The sequence below is a fragment of the Nicotiana tomentosiformis genome, chromosome 1 (assembly GCF_000390325.3).
Source record: "Nicotiana tomentosiformis chromosome 1, ASM39032v3, whole genome shotgun sequence".
NCBI lineage: Eukaryota > Viridiplantae > Streptophyta > Magnoliopsida > Solanales > Solanaceae > Nicotiana > Nicotiana tomentosiformis.
In genome coordinates, this window is record NC_090812.1 from 123221546 (window position 1) to 123237590 (window position 16045).

At 38.3% G+C, this 16045-nt stretch overlaps 1 protein-coding gene across 1 annotated transcript; it reads right to left on the minus strand.

Moving 5' to 3' along the window:
• Positions 1-414: 414 nt before the first annotated feature.
• Positions 415-1544, minus strand: LOC138909114 (uncharacterized). Its single transcript, XM_070200242.1, has 2 exons — positions 912-1544; positions 415-870 (listed from the first exon to the last, which is right to left on the minus strand). The coding sequence occupies exons 1-2, from the start codon at positions 1542-1544 to the stop codon at positions 415-417; spliced, it is 1089 nt and encodes a 362-aa protein (XP_070056343.1).
• Positions 1545-16045: the final 14501 nt, after the last annotated feature.

Sequence of the window (16045 nt, forward strand, 5' to 3'; positions counted from 1 at the left end):
TGGCTTCATCTCACTCTTGTACACAACCTTGGGCTCAAGTTCCTCCTCATTGTCACTGAATTTTCTGGTAATGGACAGGGCAGTAGGTAGGTTTTCTAGGCTTGGCCACTTATGCTTTGTGTAGTCATTGTACCCCTCAGTAGGTACACCTAGAATTTCACCCAACTCCTTCACATTGAAAGAGATTTGCACCCCTTTCACCAAGCTGGTAACCCGTCCATCCTTCACTGCAGCATTTGGCATAAATTCAACAATTTCACTCCTGGCCAACCTGCCATCCATCTGAAGGACCATGTCCTTCCAGCCTTGCAATTCCAATTTCTCCAACAGTAGCACCATCCCTTCCTTCTCCAAATCCCTGAGGAGTCTACCCTTCAGAATTGTCCTCTTGCCAAACTTGGCCATCTTGTCCTTCTAAATATCTGAATCATCTTCCTCTTCCTCTTCCTCTTCCTCTCCACTACATTCTTCTTCCTTAACAATTTTCACTTGTTTTGTCTTTACAGCATACCTGGTCCTTTTTGCTAGGGTGGATGGTTCAACAGACTTTGACATAGAGATAGACTTCTTAGTGGAAGTCTTGGCTTTCTTGGGTTTGGGAGTCTGAACCTCCACTTCTTCAATTACGTCTTTATCTTGATGGACCAGGTCCATCTCATCAACATCAACAGCCTCAACAGGCTCAGCCATCTTCTTTTTCCCTTTTGCAACCGCTTTTCTTTTGCTTTCTTCTAAGTGTTTTTGCAAATCTGCCTCATTCTGCTTTAGCTGGCTTCTTGTGGCTCTTCCTCTTGTGGGAGGATTTTCAGTAGAATCAGAAGGAGCAGCCTTCCTTTTATTGTTAGCCCTAGCAGTGCCAGGGATTTTAGCCTTTAAGTTCTCTTCTTATTTGGGTTGTAGCTCTCACTCACTTTCTTCAATAGGTCTGCGAGGGTTTCTTCTACTGATGAACCAGGTTCATCTACATTTTGCCCAAGTTTAACCAGCCCTTCAACGGCTTTGCCAGACCCACTTCCCCTTATTTTCTTCACACTTTCCTCCATTTTACCTGATTCTGCTCCACAAAGAACCATTATACATGTATTAGGAATGAGCGAAGAATTAACCGCTCTTTTACCCATTCCCCTTTCTTCATTACGAGCACCCTCACTCTCCTTTTCTTTTTCCTTTTTATTTTTACCACCAATCCTTCTGGACTCAGAAGATTCTTCATCAACCACAAATCCAACCAGAATAAACATGTTCTCCAGATTCTCAGCTAACTCAGAAATGACTTCAGTAGTAGTATTTGGACTAGAGGTTACCTGTTCTGTATCAGAAGACCCATATTCTTCCCCCTCAGTAGAAGACTTGAAGGATTCTTCGGAGTTCTTAGGTTCTTGGGCTTGTCTAGCTTTCAGTTGAGCGTCTAATTTCTTTGATAATGCACTCCCAACCACTGTATTGTGAGCAATCATCTTAACTCTTCTTTTCTTAGGCTGAGGAGTGGTTGAAGATGAGGAGCATGGTGGGGGTGTGCCGGGGTTTTCAGAAGGGTTAGTCATTGCTATGCTTGGTTCTGGAAGAAAAAGAGAGGTAGATTGAAATTTGGAGGATGAAAGAAGATGGAAAGTATTTTGACGGCTTGAAAATTTTGGAATGAAGACAGAGATAATGATGATGATCAATTTAAAGGGGTAATTAATGGGTAACGACAGGCTTTTCAGACTTTTAGAAGTCTAATCAAACTGAATTGTTAGTTTTAAAGAGACGATGGAGTCTTTCCCTAGTATCTAGGTGGTTTAATTTAGTTAGGATTCTTTTGAACGGAACTAGTTCACTTATATTGGATAAGTTTAAAAGGAATTTGGACTTAGGTAGGACTCTGCTCATGATCTAAATATTATTATTTCAAATTATGCAGAGTGTAGAAAACATACTGTGTTATCTTAATGAACCAAGTTCTTCACTGAGAATACTCTTGTGTAAGTCTAAATTTGCCAAAATAGATAAAATATCATTTGAGATTAATGAGTCATTTTAATACATGGCACAAGAGTATACTATTGAAAGTATGAGACTGGGCAAAAATTAATCTAATTATATAAACAATTTCCACATTTTCTAACCAATTTTTTTTTTCGTTGTGAATTCTGAACTAGTCATTTTAGGTGATCTTAATCATCCCTAATTCTAACATGTTCCTTTCAAAGTGATCTCTACTTAGGGCTTTTGTGAAGATGTCAGCTATTTGCTTGTTAGTCACACAAAATTCCATAGTGATCAACCCCTTTTCATAGCTATCCCTCAAAAAGTGATGCCTAACATCCATGTGCTTAGTTCTCTTATGATGAACCAAATTCTTGGTCATACTAATTGCACTAGTGTTATCACAAAAATAGGGATACAACCAACATCAATTCCAAAATCCATTAATTGCTGTTTGATCCATAATAATTGAGCACAACATGAAGCAGCATCAACATACTCAGCTTCAGCAGTAGATAAGGCCACTGAATTTTGCTTTTTGGTAGCCCAAGACACAAGACCTGAGCCAAGAAAGTGTTCCATACCTGATGTGCTCTTTCTATCCACAAGAAAACCTGCATAATCAGCATATCCCACTAGATTGAAATTACTACCTTTTGGATACCAAAGACAAAGATCAGTGGTGCCTTTTAGATATCTCAAAATTTTCTTGACAACAGTCAAGTGAGAATCATTTGGATTTGCCTGAAATCGTGTACAAAGGCCTACACTAAAAATAATGCCAGGTCTACTACCAGTGATATACAATAATGAGCCAATCATTCCCCTATATAACTTCTGATCAACAGATGAACCAGGTTCATCTATATCCAATTTTGTAGCTGTTGCAATAAGAGTATCAATTTCTTTGGAATCTTCCATTTTAAACCTTTTAAGCAACTCTTTTACATACTTCTGTTGATGGATCATAGTTCCATTTGAATTTTGTTTAATTTGTAAGCCTAAAAAGAAATTAAGCTCACCCATCATACTCATTTCAAATTCACTCCCCATTAGTTTAGCAAATTCTTTACTTATCTTATCAGTAGTTGCTCCAAAAATTATATCATCAACATATATCTGAACTACCAAGAGATCTTTACCTGTTTCTTTCAAGAATAAAGTATTATCAATTTTACCTTTCTTATAGTTATGCTCAAGCAGAAACTTTGATAATCTTTCATACCATGCTCTTGGAGCCTGCTTGAGCCCATAAAGTGCCTTGTCAAGTTTGTACACATGATCAAGACACTCCTTGCTTTCAAACTCCGGAGGTTGCTTGACAAACACTTCTTCCTGCCATTGAGGAAGGCACTCTTGACATCCATCTGGTGAAAGTTGAATTCCATGTAAGCAGCAAAGGCTATGAGGAGTCTTATTGCTTCCAACCTTGCAACTGGGGCAAAGGTTTCATCATAGTCTATGCCCTCCTCCTGACTATAACCTTGAACCACCAATCTTGCCTTGTTCCTTGTAACTGTTCCATCTTTATCAAGTTTATTTCTGAAGACCCATTTTGTGCCAATTACTGATCTGTCCAAGGGTCTTGATACCAGATGCCAAACTTGACTCCTTTCAAATTGGTTGAGTTTATCTTGCATTGCATTTACCCAGTCTGCATCCTGCAAAGCCTCAACAATATTTCTAGGTTCAATAAGAGATAAGAAAACATCAAAAGCACAAAGATTCTTTAATGAAGATCTGGTTTTGATTCCAGAGGTTGGATCAATAATTATGTTCTCAATTGGATGAGAACTTTGATACTTGTAAGGTTTCACAACCAACTGGTTTTCCTTTGATGTTCCTTCGGTGTTTTGTTATTGTGGAACAAGTTCATGGACAGGTTCCATTGAGGTTTGGGGATCATTTCCTCTTTGTTCTATTCCCCCTGTCATGTTGCTCTGGGTGAAAGAACCTGTTCCATCACCTGTTCCTTATTCTAGTGCAACTTCAGTCTGGGCTGTGGTTTCATTTAAGTTTCTTACCAGTCCAATTGCTTCATCATCATGTTCATGTCTCTCAGAAATAATGTTAGTTTCATCAAAAATCACATGAACACTTTCTTCAACACATACAGTTCTTTTGTTATAGACTTTATAAGCTTTGCTATGTGAAGAATATCCCAAGAATACTCCCTCATCACTTTTGGGATCAAACTTGCCTAGAGAGTCTTTACCATTGTTGTGCACACAGCACTTGCATCCAAATGCCCTAAGATGGGATATATTTGGTTTTCTCCCTTTAAGTAACTCATAGAGAGTCTTCTCAACAAGAGTTCTAGTCATGCACCTATTTATGATGTAGCATGCAGTATTTACAGCTTCTGCCCAGAAGCTATGGGGCAGTTTACTAGAAAGAAGCATAGTCCTAGCCATATCTTCAAGTGTCCTATTCTTTCTTTCAACTACTCCATTTTGTTGTGGAGTCTTAGGAGCAGAAAAATTATGATCTATGCCATGCTCATCACAAAATTCGACAAATTTAGCATTTTTAAATTCAATGCCACGATCAGACCTAATTGATACAAGTTGATTATCTAGTTGTTTCTGAGTTTTTCTTTAGATGTTAAAAATAATGTCCAAGTAAACCTAGAGTAATCATCAACAAGCACCATCACATATCTTTTACCACATCTGCTTAATGTTCTCATTGGACAACAAAGATCTATAGGTAAAAGGATGAATCAGATTCTTTTTGGCCCAATTTGGCAGCCTATTCTTCCCTGAACAAATTCTTTGTTCTTTTGGCTTGCCTTTTCTTTTGCATTGCATTCACTTTTATAGTGACCTGTTTTACCACAGTGAGTACAAATCTTGTTCTCAAGAAGTGTAAGGTACTTGATTTTGGGATCCCATTTAGGTGGCATATTCCCAAAGCCAAGTCCTCTTCTATTGCTACTATGATGTTCCTGTAGCCATGAAAGTGCATTAGAGGACCTGTTCCATTTACAAGTTCTGTCTAGTTCATGCTTGACTTTGCCTAGATCCTCTCTCAAAATTCTAACCTGCCCATCATTCTTATACGACTCATCTTTTAGTTTACCTATATTTTCTTCTAGAGTGAGTTGTGTGCAATCAATTGTCTTCTTACTTGTTCCTAATTTCAATTTTAGGTTTTCAGATCTAAGTTCTAGGACATTTGATTCAAATGCATGAACCTGGTTCTTTAATGCAATATTTTCACTTATAGTCTCACTAACCCTAAGTTCTAGGTTCTTACACTTTGCTTTCAAAATCACACATTCCTTAGACAATTGTTCGTTTTCATTATTTACATCCTCAGATTCATCAATGAAATCTAGAAGTAATTCAGATAGCCTTTCTTTACACAAAAATTTAATCTTGTCTTTGAGATGAATTACACTTACCTCAGATTCCTTATCAGATTATCCAATGGCCATAAGTGCTTATTCATCTCCATCTTCATCATCTGAGCTTTCATCTGAGCTTTCTCCCCAAGCAGCAACCATAGATTTTGTTGATCCTTTATTCTTCTTGGGTTGAACTTGTTCCTTCTTCTTGTTTTTTCATTCAGCTATTTCCTTCTTCCATTCAATTTCCTATTGAGGGTAGTTCTTGATGTGGTGATCAATCTTACCATACTTGTAGCATCCCTCATTGGTTTGCCTTTCAGCAGCATTTGGTTTGTTGTAGCTTCCACTTCTTGAAGGACCCTTTCCTCTCTTTAGGTACTTCTTGAAGTCTTTTGTGATTATAGCCATTTCATCATCTTCTATATCAGAACCTTCAGTGATTCTGAGTACCAGGTTCCTTTCCTTCTTGGGTACATCTATCTTCATGGTTTGCCTTCTAAGTTCATAAGCAGTGAGATTTCCAATTAGCTCATCCAACTTAAGAGTGGCAATGTTCTTTGATTCCTGAATGACAGTGATTTTGCTCTCCTAAGTAACTGGCAGAACCCTTGTCAAAATCTTCTCAACTCTGTCTTCTTCAGATATTATTTCAAGAGACTTAAGTTCATTTGTCAGTGAGGTGAACCTTGTATACATCTCTTGGATGGTTTTCCCTTCCTTCATGGTGAAATTCTCATATTGGGAATATAGTAGTGTTCCTCTAGACCTCTTCACTTGAGGTGTTCCTTCATGGGCCACTTGGAAAGTATCCCAGATTTCTTTAGTAGTGGTAGAGCTTTGGATTCTACTGTACTCATCTGGATCGAGTCCACAAATAAGCCATTTCTTGGCTTTAGAATTCTTCTCCCATTTCCTCAAGTCGTCAGCAGTGCAGTCAGCTCTTGTCTGTGGCACCTCTTCTCCTTCGGCATTTATCTTCATGGTAGCCAGTGGACCATCTGTGACAATGTCCCATAGCTCATAGTCTTCTCCTATGATATGATCTCACATCCTGTTTTTCCACCAAGAGTAATACTGGCCGTTGAAAAGTGATGGCCTAGCAGTGGATTGCCCTTCCTAGTTTTCAGGTGGTGCACTCATCTTGATCTTCTCCTAAGGTATTAACCTCTTCAAGGATAACCCGCTCTGATACCAATTGATGTTTTAACTTCAATACCACACAAGAGGGAAGGTGATTTGTGTAGTGCCTAATTTTTCGCCTAAACTGATTATAGAAGGACCAGGTTCTTTTATGTGTTCCTTAACCTACTATTGCTGAAACAGTAAATGTGTAAAGTAAAGAACACAAGTATTTTACGTGAAAAACACCTGGCTCAAAAGGTGAAAAAATCACGACCTACTTCCCAGTAGGATTTTCCCAAACTCTCCACTAAATCACTGAGCCAAAAACTGTATTTACAAAATACTTTTGTAAACCTAGGATTAACTCTAATCCCGTTGTGGCAACCAGCCTCTAACTGCTGCGATAACTTCAAGTTAACTCTAACATGAATACTCTGAGTACCTATTACAATTGCTTCTAGATAAAGCTGAAAGGTACAATATGAAAATACCTACTACAATTGAACTAGAATAAAAGACAGACACTTGGAGCTGATTTTTCTATCTGGTTCATGTAGCTTCAGATTCGCACACTTAAATCTCATACGAACTGCTTGCAAAATGCCTTGCTATTTTGCTCTCAATTCACGTTTAACTTCTGCTTTTGTGCGTCACTGTAGAATGAGAACATCCTTCGATTTATAGAGTTAGTATAGTAGAAAATAAGTTCTAATGCTACTCTTCCTTGGTGGAAGAATTCTAGTTGATCTCAACTTCTAACTTCTCCCTTATCTTGGATAGTGTTCTCTTTGATTAAGGAGTCCTTTTCCTTATCAATTATGCAACCTTTTCGATCAAGAGATATCAATTATACCAAGTTAAGCTTATCTCCTTCACGTGCATTCCACATGCTTGAATCTGCCCGTATCTATGCACACAAAGAATGAACCTAGTTCATGCTTGAGCTTCCTTTGTCAATCTTCAAAACTAACCTTCACTTAGGCCAACACCTAGTGATATATCTAATTGCTAGTTATTTTTTCAAACTACCTCAACAAAGAATGGCGTGGTATAACAACACATAAAGAGAATCGGCAAAATGAGATGAAGAAAGAATTAATAAGGATCATCTTACTAATTTCTCAATTCAAAGAATTATGATAAGAAAATTGTATCTTAATCTATTCCAGTATCTCAGTCATGTAAAATGAGACGAAGAAAGTATTAATAAGGATCATCTTACTAATTTCTCAATTCTAAATATCTTATACTAGCTTTAATTTTAAGATCAAGCTGATTAGTTTATAGAATAAATGAGAAATTAATTTATTTTTTAAATAAATTCTTGAGAAGATTCGTTAAAAATAAAACAAGGCGCAAAATTAATACATTGCAAATAATGCAACATATTTATTTCAAAAGAAGGATGTTTTTACACAACAATTTGTGGCAAAAAGTAAAATGTTCTAAAGGACAGAATAGTGATAAGAAAAATTGAAGACATAGTTCAATATTTTAAGATAAGGTATTACCAAGCTATGTAATTACTTTCGCGAATTAACGTAATGTTGTTGTAGTATTGACATTTATTACGATGGTAAATATATTAATAATATTGGCAAAATATTTTAAATTTGTAATAGACGAATTAACAATACTTGAAAATATTATTGATAAATTTAACTAATTAAAGAATTTCGAGCAATATAATAAAAATATAAAACTATATTAAATTTCATGAAGAAGAAAATCTGTTTTTGTTATATTTTATTAAAAGGAAAGTAATAATGAAGGACATTAAGTCAAGGGTCAAACTAATAAAAAGTCACATGGCAATGGAATAATACTAAGTAATGAACAATATAATAACAAAAAGCAAGGGACAAAAAGAGGAGGAAAAAAATATATTTAGGGTAAAAATATAAAAGAATAAAACTTATCTGAATTTGAGATGAGAAAGTTATTTAAATTATGATGAGAGAAGCTAATGTATAATATTATATAACTGAGATCTTAATAGAAAAATTCAAATAAAAAATTAAAAAAATTCAAGTAATGCAGTAATTTAAAAATATAACTAAGTTTATCATATAGAAAATTTTAATATTTAAAAATAAAACTCAGAATTGTATACTTTGGAAGAATTCACAATCACTACTTAATATTAATACGACATTATTTCTATAATAGGTAAATTACTAAATGCAAAAAAAAAAACTAATAAAGATATCTTAGTTAAAAGGGTACAAAGAGGAGATGAATATACTTGAATTAATTTAAGTATACCAAAATAAGTAAATAATACTCAAAAATATTGTTGATAAATTAAGATAATTGAAGAATCATGAACAATATAATAACATTTTAAAAATGAGAAAATACTTTAGGAATAAGAAAAATAAATTATATAAAAATTTAAGTAATGGACAAGATATTAAGTAAAGTGATAAGCTAATAAAAAGTCATATTAATAATATAATAATAATAATACTAAATGGTGGATAATGTGATAACCAAAAAAAAAATCAAAAAGTTATCATGTAACTATGATTTGTGTTAGCCCCTAATGTTGAGACGTGATAGATGCCGGGCAGAACCAATGTTAAGGGCTCGTACATTGCCCCTAGGCATGGGTTCGTGTGGGTTTTGACAAACAATATGCGGAGCTGGGAGTGTGCTTAAGTTAGTGTATGGACTTGGGCATGTCAGTTAGACAAGGTGCCTTGAGTGATGGCAAGGCAGCCTTGGTTGTGGGCGATGGCTATGACAAATGAAGGAAGGCGTATGGCACTTAGCTAAGGCATGCGTGCGAATCAGTGGGACGACAAGGGATGTGACGAGACATTGTCATGAGCTATATGTGCGAGGCATGGTCCAAAGACAAGGCAAGACAAGCTAAAGATAAAGTGTGAGCGAAGCTGTGGAACAAGTGTGCAAGATATGTGACTATGAAGAAGTGTGCTGTGCATGTGTTGTGAAAGTTTAGCCATGTGCAGTGCACATGTGGCAGTTGGCTAAAATGCTGAAGAAGGTCTCATTTTGTGGGAAGTGATCCAGAACGTGGCTAAGTGTTGTATGCTTGTTTTTAGGCTTGACATGTGCCAAGCACACTGTTGTAACTGCCCATTTGTAGCTGTCCCTTGTAATCTGCCATTGGCAGCCCCTTTATATGTGTTGTATTTCGTTGGCTTGGCAAGTAAGCATATGCGAGCCTTCCAACAGAGAGTCCTTTGTATATTCTACGAGAATAATAAAAGGTTGGGTGTTTACCTGTAATTGTGTGTGTTGCTTATGTTTTACAAGTCTGAAATAATTTTAAGTCCTAAACTATGAGGGAAAAAGTAAGGTTGAGTGGCTTGAGTGTCAGGCTACTGTCGTGCACTGCCATTTGCGAAAAATTGGTCATGTAACAACTGGTATCAGAGATTTGCTCGTGATTTGGGACCATGGCTGGTGGATCCACTTCAGACTTGTGTGATCGTGTGCAAACGTTGGAGGCGCTGATTGGTGTGACTAGCGATCCTTTGGATTTGGATGATCTAATTACTGAGATCTATCGTCTAAAGGATGGGTTGAATCAGTTTCGTAAAACTATTCAACAAACGTGTGAGGCCACGGATGTTCGAGTTGAAAATCTGAAAAAGGATAATGAAACTCTTAACCTGGAAATTGTTGTTCTTCGAAGGGCTTTGGTTGATCCTGGCCAAGGCAGTGAAGAACGTTCTAAAGTCAAGATCCCAGAACCAAAGGCGTTTGGTGGTAGTGCTAAAGAACTGGAGAACTTTCTGTGGGATATGGAGCAATATTTCGTTGCTGCCAAGATTCCAAACGGGGAGAAAGTAACCATAACAAGCACGTACCTAACAGGAGATGCTAAATTATGGTGGAGAACTCGTATGGCCGATGACGAAAGTGCGGACAGACCCAAGATCGATACGTGGGACAAACTCTGGAAAGAAATGAAGGACCAGTTCTTACCTAGTAGCGCTTCTTGGCTTGCTAGGGATCACTTGAAAAGTTTCCGGCAAACCGGAACAATTCGTGACTATTATTAAGGAATTCACTTCCTTAATGCTGGATATCCAGAACATGTCGTAGGATGACAAATTGCATAATTTTATTTCTGGTATGAAAGCATGGGCGCAGAACGAACTCGGGAGGCGAAACGTGAAGGACCTCCCGAGTGCGATTTCTGCAGCGGATTCGTTGGTGGATTACCGCAATACCCGAAGTCTTTCTGAATTTCTTTCTTCTTCAAAACCTAAGAAAAAGGTGGAGAAGAAAGTGGAATAGAGGAAGGAAGTTTGAAAAGAAATCGTGGAAAAAGGCAAGGCTGTTGTCGACGGATATGCTAGAAATAAAGGCAATGCCAACAAAAAGGGTGATGGTTGTTGGACGTGCGGTGGACCTCACATTGTAAAAAATTGCCCAAATCGGGAACGGGTTAACGCTTTGCTTGCTACAACAAATAATGGGGAAGGAGAAGGTAAAGAAGTTGCTGCCTTGGTAAATCCTTTGCAATTGTTGAATGTCATCTCGTTGCTTAATGCTACAAGCGACGAGATCAACCCTCATTCTTTATTGATGCACATTGACATGAAAATTGGAGAGAATGGTGTGATAGCAATGGTGGATACTGGAGATACTCACATCTTTATCTCAGCAAAATTAGTGCATAAGTATGGGTTAAATGTGAGCAAGTGTCCCTTTTACATGAAGATTGTGAATGTTAAAGCCTAAGCCATTATGGGTATGGATTACAATATTCCTATGTCTGTGGGGAATTAGAAGGGGAAGGTTAACCTGATGGTGATTCCACTAGAGGACTTTGAGGTGATCCTTGGAATCGACTTTATGCCTAAAACTCGCTTTGTTCCAATGCCTCACTTGGATGGAGTGATGATTAAGCATGAAATGTCTTCTGGTTTTGTGAAAGCTGTTCATCCTTATAGGAAATAAGAAACTCAACGAAAGGCTTCATTAGTTTATACCATGATGGTCGAAAAAGGTCTGAAAAAGGGGAGATGAGACTTTCCTTGCTGCGATGGTTGAGGTAAAGCCTGATGTGAAGGTTGAAGTGTCGGACTGTGTTCCTCCAATATTGAGTGACTTTGTTGATGTGATGCCACCAGAATTGCCTAAGAACTTACCACCATGGAGGGCTATTGATCACAAGATAGAGTTGTTGTCGAGTTCAATGCCTCCTGCTCAACCTCCTTATCGGATGGCGCCAAAAGAGTTGGCTGAATTGCAGAAACAATTGAATGAGTTGCTCGATGCGGGACCGATTCAGCCATCAAAAGATCCGCTTGGTACACCTGTTTTATTTCAAAAGAAACTGGACGGGACGCTTCAGATGTGTGTTGATTATCGGGCGTTGAACAAAGTGATTGTGAAGAACAAATATCCAGTTCTATTGGTGCAAGACTTGATGGACAGATTGAGCAAGGCTTGCTGATTCACGAAGCTTGACTTAAGGTCGGGTTATTGGCAGGTACAGATAGCTGATGGTGATGAATCTAAAACTATATGTGTTACGAGGTATGGCTCATATGAATTCCTTGTTATGCCGTTCGGGTTGACAAATTCCCCTGCTACTTTTGGCAACCTGATGAATGATCTGTTGTATGAATACTTGGATGACTTTATCGTTGTCTATTTAGATGACATTGTCATCTACAGTCGGACCTTGGATGAACATATCTCACACTTAATTAATGTATTGTCTCGTCTGAGGGGGTATCAACTTTATGTGAAAACGGAAAAGTGTGAGTTTGCTTGATAGGAGATCAAATTTCTTGAGCATTTGGTGAGCCAGAATCAAGTGCGGATGGACCCGAAAAAGGTGCAGGTCATTGTGGAGTGGCAGGTGCCTAATTCTGTGAAAGAGCTGAGATTTTTCCTTGGGTTAGCAAATTATTATCGAAAATTCATTGCTGGTTATTCAAAGAAAGCTTCTCCTTTGACTGATTTATTGAAGAAGAATGCTAGGTGGGCGTGGTCTGAAAAATACAGTGGTGCATTTGACATGCTGAAAGAAGTTATTGCCTCAGAACCTATCTTGCGGCTTCCAGATTTTGAATTTCCCTTTGAAGTTCATATTGATGCTTCCGACAAGGTTGTTGGAGGTGTGTTGGTACAAGAAGGCCACCCAGTGGCATTTGAAAGCAGAAAATTAAATGAAGCAGAGCAAAGGTATTCGGCTCATGAGAAAGAAATGGTTGATGGGATCCATTGCTTGCAGGTTTGGCGGGTGTACTTGCTTAGAACTAAATTCGTCGTGAGGACGGATAATATGGCAAATATATTTTTCAAGACACAGAAAAATCTAAGTCCGAAGTAGGCACGTTGGCAAAAATTCTTGGCAGAATAGGATTTTAGTTGGGAGCACTAAAATCGGGAAGAGACAACCAAGTTGCTGACGCATTGAGTCGAAAAGAGGTATTTGATGATGTTTATTCCATTACTCGACTTGAATATGATTTTCTTGATAAAATCAAGTCGTGTGCTGCTAATGATCCATTGTACATCAAGACAATGAATCATGTGAGGGAAGGGACGGTAAGACGGTACTGGATCGAGAACGATCTCCTGTATTTCAAAGGGGGGAGAATCGTAGTGCCACTTGGTGATGGGTTGTGTCGTGAACTGTTGAAAGAGACGCTTGATACTATATGGGTTGGTCATCCCGGAATTGAAAGTATAATGGCCATGATATCCCGATACTACTTTTGGCCCAAGATGGAACATGATGTGGAAGCTTATGTGAAGAATTGCCTTGTGTGTCAGCTTGATAAAACTGAGCGGAAGAAGGAGGCGGGTTTGCACAACCAACGACAATTGCACAACAAAAGACTGAGGGTAAATGTCCAGCTACTTACCGTTATGGTTTGGATAGGCAAGCTATGATCAAAGAAGCAATAGATAGCTTGGCAAAGGCTCAGAAAAGAATAAATAAATATGCTGATAGAAACAAGCGGCCCTTGGAGTTCAAAATGGGTGATAAAGTGCTGTTAAAACTTACGTCGCAGATTTGGAAATAGATTGACATTCGAGTTAGACATAGAGCCATGGTTTCAAGGTATGATATTCCTTTTGAAGTTGCTGAAAAAGTTTGTGAAGTTGCTTACCAACTGAAGTTGCCTGAAAGAATGAAGATACATCCGACTTTCCATGTGATTTTTCTAAAGCCTTATGTTAATGATCTTGAAGATCCGGGCAGACACAAAACAAAGAGAGGTCCTCCTGAGATGTTTACTCAGCTTGAGAAAGAAATTGAGAAGATTCTTGACCACCGGGTTCTTGGGATGCATAAGAAGATAGGCGGACAGAATCTCTAATTCAATGGAAGGGAAAACCTGAGACAGATGCGACTTGGGAAAATGGTGCTTCATTATGGCAATATGAGCAACAAATAGAGGACTAATTGAAGTCAGTTTCAACGAGGACGTCGAGTTCAACAAGTGGGGGTGGTTTGTTAGCCCATAATATTGAGACGTGACGGATGCCAGGCAGAACCAATGTCAAGGGATTGTACATTTCCCCTTGGCATGGGTTCGTGTGGGTTTTGACAAGCAATGTGTGGAGCTGGGAGTGTGCCTAAGTTAGTGCATGGACTTGGGTAGGTCAACTAGACAATGTTCCTAGAGTGATGGCAAGGCAGCCTTGGTTGTGGGCGACAACTATGGAAAATAAAGGCAGGTGCATGACACTTGGCTAAGGCATGCATGCGGATCAGTGGGACGACAAAGGTTGTGACGATACATTGTCATGAGCTATATGTGCGAGGCATGGTCCAAAGACAAGGAAAGGCAAGCTAAAGACAAAGTGTGGGCGAAGATGTGGAACAAGTGTGCAAGATATGTGACTGTGAAGAAGTGTGTTGTGCATGTACTGTGGAAGTTTAGCCATGTGTAGTGCACATGCGGCATTTGGATAAAATGCTGAAGATGGTCTAATTTCTTGGGAAGTGATCCAGAACATGGCTAAGTGTTGTATGCTTGTTTTTATGCTTGGCATGTGCCAAGCACACTATTGTAATTGCCCCTTGTAATCTTCCATTGGCAGACCCTTTATATGTGTTATATTTCGTTGGCTTGGCAAGTATATGTGAGCCTTCCAACAGAGAGTCCTTTGTATATTCTGCGAGAATAATAACATGTTGGGTGATTTTCCGTAATTGTGTGTGTTGCTTATGTTTTACAAGTTTGAAATAATTCTAAGTCCTAAATTGTGAGGGAAAAAGTAAGGCTGAATAGTTTGAGTGTCAGGCTGCTGCCGTGTAGTGCCATTTGCGAAAAATTGGCCCTGTAACAATTTGTTTCCTACAATGTCATAGTTATTATGTTATTGGATATATAGTATTGAGAAATAAGACAACAATTGGAATATTATTAAGGCTACATGATCTAATATACTCAAACAATATATATCGTAGTTTGACGTGATTAACGTTTATTAATGTTAACCATGCACAAGTTTTAATACTAATTAAGTTCAATAAGTGTGAATAGAGCGGGCATGCGGGTGACAAAAATGACAAACACAAAGACCCAGTTGAGGAATATTGTTTCTATAGCTCTCACTATGAACATTATGTTAGTAATATGTATTTGTAAAATAATTCTGGAAATACAAATAACGAAAAATAGAATTGTAGAAGAACAGAAATTAATCCGAGCTCACTGAATTCACAGTGTTTCCTTAAAGAACTTAATTTTGTCCTAGTACCCAAGGTTTAGAATTATTTCCTCCCAGGTAGAACCTGGTTCCTTATTAACACCAGCCTTCCTTTTCACAGACTTCCACACACTTTTCCCTTTCTCTGCAGATCTCTTAGACACTTTCTCAGACACTTTCTCACTAGACTTTTCAGACACCTTCTCACCAAACTCTTCTTCCTCAATATTGATAACTTCTATTGTTTTCACATATGACTCTCCCCTAGGTCTTGGAACTTTAGGTTTCATAAAGGACTTACGAATTAAGGAACCAGGTTCCTCATTCACCTCTTCATCAACATTAACAACAAGTGCGTCTCCCTCATTCACCAACTTTTCCCCTTTCACCAACCTCCTCCGTTTCTTCGCTTCTTTGTTTTGCTTCAGAACAGTCAAGGGCCTCCTTATTTTACAACTTAGTAGTGGGTCTTTTTAGAGTAGGCACACTGGGAACTCCTTTTCCACTGCGAGCAGCAATGAAGCTTGCTACAAGCATATCATCTTAGTCATCCTCACTATTATCCTCTTCAGATAGAGATCTCATCTCAGGGATGACGAAGTTTAGTGGCTCAGCATCAAAATGAGGAGAGGGAGCATGATCAATACTGACCTGAGGCTCTTTTGTAGAGTAGGGAGTTTCATCCCAAGTAGGAGCAAAGGGCTCCTCTTGGACTGAGGGAACATGTCCCTCATTTGCTTCCCCAGTAGTACTATCAGGTGCTAGATTTTCAAGATGCACCAGTTCCCTACTCTCATTCGAATGACTTTTACCTTCCCCCTGAGACCTAACAGTCTCATCAACATCCTCACAACCACCAACAAAAATTCCCTCAGCAGCGATTAACAACATATTCTCAATGGCTTCTTGTTCATTTACCCCCAAAGTAGACTCAGAAGACACATG

Coding starts and splice junctions, on each gene's coding strand:
- LOC138909114 (XM_070200242.1), bottom strand. CDS start 1,544: ATGACTAACCCTTCTGAAAACCCCGGCACACCCCCACCATGCTCCTCA. Junction 871..911: donor TCGCAGACCTATTGAAGAAA/GTGAGTGAGAGC, acceptor GAGAACTTAAAG/GCTAAAATCCCTGGCACTGC.